The sequence below is a fragment of the Nothoprocta perdicaria genome, unplaced genomic scaffold (genome assembly GCF_003342845.1).
Source record: "Nothoprocta perdicaria isolate Ctin4 unplaced genomic scaffold, notPer1 scaffold_21, whole genome shotgun sequence".
Classification (NCBI taxonomy): Eukaryota; Metazoa; Chordata; class Aves; order Tinamiformes; family Tinamidae; genus Nothoprocta; species Nothoprocta perdicaria.
The window spans coordinates 3,433,035-3,441,960 of record NW_020455316.1 but is presented as its reverse complement, the minus strand read 5'-3'; the positions used below and the strand labels follow the sequence as shown (position 1 = coordinate 3,441,960).

General features: G+C 43.6%; 1 protein-coding gene across 2 annotated transcripts in view; it reads right to left on the bottom strand.

The window, feature by feature from the left end:
- Window positions 1-699: 699 nt before the first annotated feature.
- Window positions 700-8,926, bottom strand: part of SNX14 (sorting nexin 14) — a 49,795-nt gene continuing 41,568 nt past the window's right edge. Inside the window, exons 24-29 of one of the 2 annotated variants that reach the window (XM_026038393.1) lie at window positions 6,708-6,831; window positions 6,129-6,293; window positions 5,028-5,123; window positions 4,136-4,227; window positions 3,921-3,977; window positions 700-1,317 (exon numbers count right to left, since the gene is read on the bottom strand). In XM_026038393.1, coding sequence (XP_025894178.1) covers window positions 1,279-1,317; window positions 3,921-3,977; window positions 4,136-4,227; window positions 5,028-5,123; window positions 6,129-6,293; window positions 6,708-6,831 — 573 coding nt within the window. In that variant the 3' untranslated portion in view covers window positions 700-1,278. The remainder of the gene's footprint in view (window positions 1,318-3,920; window positions 3,978-4,135; window positions 4,228-5,027; window positions 5,124-6,128; window positions 6,294-6,707; window positions 6,832-8,926) is intronic. The other variant, XM_026038392.1, reaches the window with a different exon arrangement.

Here is an 8,926-nt window from a genome sequence, read left to right as displayed (position 1 = left end):
AGAAGACCTGTCACAGGCTGCCCAGGGAGGCTGTGGAGTCTCCTTCTCTGGAGCTCTTCCAAACCCGCCTGGATGCCGCCCTGTGCCCCGTGCTCTGGGTGTCCCTGCTGGAGCAGGGGCTTGGACTGGATGATCTCCGGAGGTCCCTTCCAACCTCAGTCCTTCTGGGATTCTGTGAAGAATACTCCCCCCATGCACCACAGTACGGTAGCAGGGACTACATCTGTGCACCAGGCTGTACCTTCACATCTCCATTTCAGAAATTACATTTTTTCCTTTCTTTGACAAAGAGAAAGGTTTGCAACAGCAATATAAATAAAGCAAGTTGTGCTCACTAAAAATTGCCAGAAACTGTGGTAGAACAGTATACTCTGGTCCGTCTGCAAAAGGAAAGAAATCTCCAAAGTCTTAAAATACCTCTGTATTGTTCTGCAAGCAAAACTTGTTACAAATCCACACACAAAAGCCCTTTATAAAGTCTCTTTTTATAACATCTAGTACCAACAAATTAAAATTTACAGGAAAAAGAAAAAAAGGTCTTCTACGCATTTTTATTCTAATCAATTTAAAAAAAAATAAAGAGCAGATTCACATCCTCTTCTCCAAGCCTCCAAAGAGGATGTCCGGGGAAAAAAAAATCCAAACCACACCAATCCAGATAGAAATAGCAGAAAAATAAAAGCTAAGGTAAAAGTCAAAAACACACTTCACACCCATTGTTATTTTAAGAGTGCTTTAAATTTCAAGGTCAGATGCTAAATAAACAATTATTACATGCGCTGTAGTTCCCAGGCTCCTTGAAAGCACGACGGCCAAAGATAAGTTCTGAGATGATCTGTGTGCAATAGATTCAGTCAGATTCCCTTAAATGAGTTAAGATTTGTCAAGATATTTACAAAATGTACAACTTCTTCCACATAATTTTTCTCAATATCCTTGAAGGAAGACAACAGCTGGGCTTTAATGGAGCCCATGCAGGCTGGTCTCCCAGCAGGTCCTGTCTCCTAGCACTCTGTACCTTCTTCATAAAGAGATTTTGGGGGAACAGATTAGACTTTTGCTGATAACAATAGAAAAAAAAAAGAACAAAAAGCACAACTGTATCATTTAATTGTAACTAGTATTAAATTTTAATGTCTTTATTGCACAAAGAGGTTTTTAGATCTTAATTTACGCTATTTACAAGAAAATGTACAAATGCAAGGCTCAGATGCCACATGTACGTTCTGTTGGTGCACAGCAGAAGCCTCTCCTAGGTGCTCAGCCCAGTCCCCACGTTCACATCCACGGTGGCACCGAGCTACCTTCCTTTGGACCCTGTCAAACAGCAGGTCAGAAAAAAAGGAGCAAGAATGAAACTGCACGTTCACACAGAAAGAATGAACAATATTTGAAGGCACTGACTAAAACTGGAGAAAACAGCAAGGTAAGCCAGTGGTTTGAGCTTTAATATTTTAAGAAACAGTATTTCTTCCTGTAGAACTTTTCCCCTGCCTCTTGCTGACTGCTAAGCATGCTTTGCAGGACCTGCAGCCTCCTGCTCTGGGAGCACCGGCATGGTGTTTTCCAGCAGAATTTCTTTCCTTCCTCTGCTAGGAATGTTCTTCCTGTCTCAGATGTCCCTTTTCCTTTTATCCTGTCTGAGCAGACTCCCTAGAGCGTGGCCGTGCGCTGCATGCTCACCAGCAAAGCGCCTCATCCCGGCTGCATCCCGGCCCCGGGGGACGGTCCTGCACGGCTCCCACAGCGGGATCCGCAGCCGGACGCGACTTCCAGGGGCCGGAGCTGATGAGTGGCAGCAAACAAGTGGCTGCCACATGACGTTACATAAAAGCATCTTTACATAACGTGTGAATTCTTCAAATAGCTTTAAAGTTTGTGGGATGACCATTTGGTATTTCATTTTTGAAAATATGAATGCTGTAGCTTTTTTTTTTTTAAAAAAACACATGGCAGTGCTTCAAAAACCTTCTTTAAAATTATCTGGTATTTCCCATTCTTATCCTCATGGAAAGCAGGGTGACATTCCGCCCCAAAAACAAAAAAATTCTCATTTCTTTCCTTACTATTCCTGTTGCTGCGAAGCAGCACTAAGAAAATCTGGGATGCCCAGTTTTCTTTTTAAACACTGTCCAGTCTGAAACAGTTTCCTGTTCCTTTCTGTAAATACAAACACATTTCGGTACAAGCCACTTGGAAAGGAGTAGTCGCTGTTGGGCGGAGGAGCCAGTCACTGGAGTGATCTTTTGAATAAATGATAACAAAGTAAGAACCTGCTTGGAGAACGGAAGAATAAGAACTTTCTTTGGAGGAAAAAGAATTCCCAGAAGTCCTCACAGGCAGTTTAGGGATATTTAGGGAGCAAAAAGGGAGGAGAAAGGGAACCAAAATGTGATTCCCACCCAGGAGCCAAGCAGCCTTCCCTTTATTCTGCCTTTCTTTTTTTCTGCACTCAAGGTACCGTGGAAAACATCTGCCCTACACAAGCTCCCCGCACTTCGCATTTGCCTTTTCACACTGGTCCTCCTTCAGCTGCCTCGCTCGGGCCATCGTAGCCCTATTAATGTTCCCTACCCTAAAGGCCCACAGAAGGCAGCAGCACTCGCCCTCTTTTATACTCCTGATACAGCCTGGAGAGGAAAACAGCTGAAATTCCTGGTAGACAGACCTCCTCTTCCTTGCCTTTTCCAAAATCTTTTCCAAAGTCCCCATGTGTGTCACAGGGACACAGGGATCAGAGGGGATGGAAAGGGAGGGACACAGGGATCAGCGCGGCCGCCTCAGAGCCCCTTCCTCGGCACGGGGGTTTCCATTCAGGTAGGGGAATGAAAGGATGGATTAACAAATAAAAGCTTTAACTCTAAATCAAATTACAATCATATTTTGTTTTGTTATTGAGGAAAAACCCTCATAATAAAAAAATAAAGGGGGGTAACGGTTCGTAGTCTTTATGAATTACTTAAATGCTCAGAGCACAAAGCCTTGTGCTTCTGTCAGAAAGGGCTGTGCTCCTGCAGACACCCTGCAGCACACAAGTCGCTTCCTCATTCCTGTGGCTGGTTGGGTCTTTTTAATTTTCCACTTTTTGACCACTGAGGTGAGGGGGTGACGACAAAGCTAAAGCTCCAAGTGGGTTAATCCAGTTCAACTCGTCCCCTTCCCGCACTAACGAGCGAGGCTCCTGCTGACATCTGCCACCGGGCTCGGCCTGGCACGCAGGGCAAATCCCCGCGGCCCCGACTCGGAGCTTGAGCAACCAGATCGCACTCGTAAGCGGAGGGGTTTGTTCCGTCTCATCAGGCAGCCAACATTTCCTGTTCGCTGGGAAATCTCAACTGCAAACTCACCATGAAAAGCTTGATGAAGGCTCTATGCCTGCAGGTAGGAATATCTGATGGATAATATACACAGGGAGAAGCATTTGTATGGCACCTGAGTTCGTTCTTCTCTATCTGGACAGAGAGTGTTAACACTGCACTGACCCCACTTAGGGAAGAAACACCCCGTGAAATATACTCAAGAAAAAGCCTGAAGCTCAACATGACTTCATGTGCAAATTTGCTTTAAAAAGACAACAAATGCAGGAAATAGATTGCAGGAAAGCCATCCAGAAGGAAGGCAGACAGACAGACAGGCTGACAACCAGTTGTTCTCTATTGCCCAGTGCTGCTGGAGGGTGCAGACTCTGAGCCCAGGCTGAGGGCAAGTTAGACAAACGATCTGAACAGATCTGGAAAGACTTCATTAGCAACAAAAATACAAACAATTCACATTTCTAAGATGTCAACAGAGTGGTTAAATGGCAAATTCTCCTCAAAATTAAACTTAGTAAACAAGGAACTGAGAGCAAAATTGCACCAATGTCCAGAGTCACGAGTAGCCTGAAGAATTTATCTACAACTCTTGATTTCCACACATACCTTACTCAGCTCTGGAAAAAGTTCTTGAATCCCAATGTCCAGGAGCACATAAGTTAGCTAGAACAAGACAAAGGAAATGTCAGAGAAGAGTCTCAGTCGGCCATTAAGAACACTAAAGCACCTTGTTGCTTCTTATTTTATTCACTCTGAGTGAGAACTCGCACATTTGCCCAACGTGGTGCCAAATGGCAGCTTTGTGACATGCTGCGAGTTACCTGTTTGTTGAGCACTGGTTGCTGTAATCCGTCAAAGAGAAGCCGGATGCCTTCGTATTTGGCCTCCTCCCCGATGCACTTGCCTATTAAATCTAGAGGAGACACCACCAGCAGATACACAAGTCGTTAGGACGCTCTGCAGAGCAGCTGTACTCGGCAGCTACAGAACAGCAGCTGGTTTGAGCAGAATGAAAACAACCCCATAATTCCACCTCAGTGGGTTTTATAAATAGTTAAATATATAAATAAATGTATGTTTTATAAGAAAATAATTAAAAATTTATCCTTCCTGAGTGGAAAAATGGAAAAAGCACTCATTTGGTAAACCAAATACACATTTTTTTTTCCTCCTCTTTGCTCTTTCTTTATTTCAGGGTTGCATTGCTAAGTCTTTATCACTTTTTTTTTCCCCTAATGTCAACTCAGCCAACCCCTATTGCTTTGTTTAATAAACTCTAAGATAGCATTTTTCAGGTACTTTTGGAATAACATGGAATAACATGGGCCTCTCTTCCTTATGTTACAGAGTGCAAATTGAGCTCAGGCTAAGTTGCTAACTATACAGTATTTCCCTCCCCTATCTCCCCCCCTCCACAACTACTTTATTTATTTAATTTTAAACTCAGCCTTCCTCCCTAGCCAGGTACAACACAAACTTGAGGTGCATACCAAAATGAATAGGGAATAAAACTGAAGTCATGCCTTTAAACATTAAAATATTTAAACACAAATATTAAAACACTAATGCTTATGTGCTTTTTGTCAGCTCTAACCCCTCAGCAGTATAATGATTGCTGCTAGTACTTGATTTAGGCAGCCAGCAGTGCTGTACTTGGGCCATGTGCCTGCTGGAACTAGCCGCACTCGCGTGAAAAGCCATCAAGCAGAGGACCTGGAATGTATCTCATCATCTCCTCGAAGGTTTGCTTCGCGCGCTTCTGCTTGTCCTGGAGGGAGCGGGCCTCCGTGCTCTCGCAGAACACGGCATCTGCAGAGACACGTCCAAGAAACCACCTGTAGGCACCTATATATCTAACACACAGCATAAAAACTGCCCTGCGTCTTGGCTTCGAAGCTGAGCTGCTTTTCCATATGAGCTTAACTGGGAATAGATTCTAGTCTCATCGGTTAATAGTCTCATGTCTTTTGATTACATTAGCCTGATTATATTCAGAAGGACAACCCTATTTTTGCCAGTTTCCGCTCCATGCTCTATGTTTTTAAAGCATTATCTTCTAGGTTTTAATCAATCCTGCTTTATGTTACATATAACATTCCCTTACGGAGGTATAAGCAGTAATAGCACCTTGCCCTAAAGCAACGTTTAGAATTATCAAAAATTTCAGATTCAGCTAAGACTGAAAAAATCAAAAATTGTTCATCAGAAACAACAGGCACTCACTTTTGTTGTTAGGCACTAAAAAACCCTCTTTTTTTCCCCCCCTCTCCTCTCCATTAGGTTTTCTTTTGTATTGATATGGCCAGAGCTGGTCTTGACTCTAGAGCTCTGACCAGATGTGCCATCAGATGATGCTTCTCGCCAGTTGTGAGATGAGGTCATTTATCTCCCTTCCCCGATTTGTAGGCAAAATACACCCAAGCCCACTCAAAATCCCACCGCAACAAATGACACAGAAAAGTTGACTTTAATCTATGACTGTAATAGAGGGCACAGATAAAAATTAATTTAAAGAAAGCATGAAACATCTCATCTACTAAACAAGCTTTATTCTCCTTTTTCTTGTCCTCAGCAAACCTTAGCAAATTGCTGTTATTATTCTTCATCACTGTAGTAAGCCACCACTGACAGACAATGTGGCCAACATCTTTCAGCAACTTGAACATTTGGGATCTTTTACTCAATCCCTAAAACTCCCCTGGCTTTTAGTCAAGTCTTATGAAATCTGGAGAGCACCTGGAAACTTAACAGAAGGATTTTCAAAATATCAAACCAAAACAGCACATTTATGGCAAAGATACAATCTTTACTAACCTCTTAGTAGTGTTATCAAAGAAACCAGACGGTGCTCCTCAAATAGCTGCTCTAACTTATAGTGCAGATAATAGTCTGTGTACAGCTCCAATGTGTTTTTGAAGAGAATTCTTCCTCCCATGAAGAGGTGATGCAGCCAGTCAGGAATGCGAAATACCACCCTACCTGCAAAGTTCCAGCAGCACATTTACAAAACTCCTCTAACAGCAACAGCAAAGAAATCATATATATATATATATATATACACATACATACACACACACACACGTATATATATATAAAGCAAATAATGTTGTTTTTATTTGTGCAAATGTTCCAGTTTCCTTACCAAATATTTTCTTTATTTTTATTAATTGGTGCCCAGAGCGCACAAGCAGCCTAGGCACATATATGAAGAGAAGGGAACTCTTCACCTGCAAGTTCATACTCTGAGATGTAGAAAGGGATATAAGAAACAACTTATTTCAGCACTTGCAAAATTAGCAAGAGCACTACAATAGAATTATATTTTTTACTGAAGAATCTGAACTTCGTATTTGCCACAAAATACAAAAATAATCAAGAGAAATCACTTCTTACCAATAAACATGAAGTAGTCGTAGACTCCTTCTACGGTCATCATTTCCATAAAGTAGTTCTGGTTTTGTCGCCTTTCTGTGTTCTCAGACCGGTTCGCGTTGTTCTTGAATAGGTCATTGAAGAGCTGGAAGCAGAAATGTCATCCTGAAATCATTTCATTCAAAGACAAAAGAATCCCAGACTCAGAGGATGGTTGAGGTTGGAAGGGACCTCCAGAGATCATCAAATCCAATCCCCCTGATCCAGCAGGGACACCCAGAGCACAGGGCGGCATCCAGGTGGATTGGAAAGATCTCCAGAGAAGGAGACTCCACAGCCTCCCTGGGTTGTGACTGCTCTGTCACCCTCACAGCAAGGCAGGAAAAAGAGCATTTGCTCTATCAGAGGTATGTTCCAGATACAAGGAAGTAGATGACTCCTAATCACAGGAATTGTTATTATATTGAAAACAAGACATGATCAGGTGCTCAGCTAGTGACAACTATCCTGGCTGAAGCCGCGGTCCTGTCCCTGCTCTCCAAAGCTGCTGCAGCTCCCAGCTCTCTGGCCAAGGCACACAGCACTGCTTCCCTTTGCCCTGTTCTGCCAGGCCTCAGCACAGGCCAGTTCAGCAGCTGTGGTACATGCATCCGTGTCACCCCAGCCAGGCAGGGACTATGGAGTAGCCTCCTTAAACTGCTAGAAAGTTACCTAGTGACCTGGGCACACTGGGTGAGCTGTGACACAACTCTGTAAGCAATGACACAGCTCCATAGGCTACAAAGAGAGGGCAGTGAATAGATATGCACATACACACCTACATGCCCATACAGATCCCTCCAGGCACACGCAGTAATTCAGGGCTTCCCAAAGGAGAGGCCTAGAGAAGATCAAGTCCAGCAGGCTCATGGATCTCCAGTAGCTGGCCCGGGCTTCCTGTTCCCAATCCACCTTGATTTCTCCCTCTCCCTGCCTTGGTTCTTCCCCTAAACTTGGCATTGTGAGTCTGGTTCAATCCCTAGATGTTCTTCCTTGGCATCCTGTAACGCATCCAACACCCAACAGCAGGTACCCACAGACACAACGTGGGGCTCCAGCAGTTGGAAGGCAAGAGGCCTCTGAGCCCTGAAAGCCTCCAGATTCAGCAATCTCTAACAACAGCCTTTAGTTTATTTTAAATTACTTTCAAGTGGAGCATCTATAGATCAGAAGGAACTTATGCAAAATACTGCTCAATTATGGAAAAATTGTGAGATTTTACGTCAAGCTACTAAGAAAAATATCCCAGGGCCAGAAACAAAAAAAAATGGTTACAGTACTTCCTCCTAATCACATAGAAAAGGGTTTCTGCAACACTCCCAATTTAAAAACAGTTCCAAGCAACAACTAGTAATTTGCCTATTCTTGGTTCACCATCAATGGTGTAATTCTCTTTGTAAGAAAATGAAGCTATAAAACACCTGCATCACAACGGGCTCTAAATCATGCCAGTGTCCAGAGAGAGGACCCCCCATTCCCAGGAAAAACCGGCCTAGGAAACCCGGCTGGCTCAGGTTTTGACTTGCACTTACTTCTCCAGGCGCTGCTTTCTGCGAGCCCTGGATTCCTGGCATTATTTTAACCAAGTTTGCTCAGCTTAAACAATACCACGGCATGACATAAATTACACGAAGGAGCAAACATGGCCAATGCTGACTGGCATTCAGGAGATTAGAGAGATAATTAATCACATCTGCTGTATGGGAGTGCTGATTAAAGGGCCCTGTGTAAACCGAAATGTGCACCCCTCGGTCCCGAGCTGGGACATGCAGTTGCATTTGAGGGACCTAAACAAGTGTCACCAAGTCTCCAGATACCCCCACCAGCTGAACACGCTCTGTGCCAACCCACAGCAACCCATCGTGCCGCGCAGGTGAAGTTTCAGAGTCCATACAACCCACATTAAATCATTAACATCGGCCTGACGGGTGCTCTGGGAAGAGATGACTATCGTAGGGAAAGCTTTTTGATCTCCAAAAGTTATTCCAACTCCCACGGCAAATGAGGAGTGGCTCAAGTATCTTCCAAACGTGGTATGTACTTCTCATGGGTAATGTCCTGCTCCTTAAGCATAATTTGTCAGGCTTGAAACCTGCCCTCTCTTGCACATGGCATTTCAGAAAGCTAAAGTTCACCAATTTATGCCAAGGTTACTGAGCCTGAACACTTTTTATTAAGTATATATACTTTGTACTGTCCCA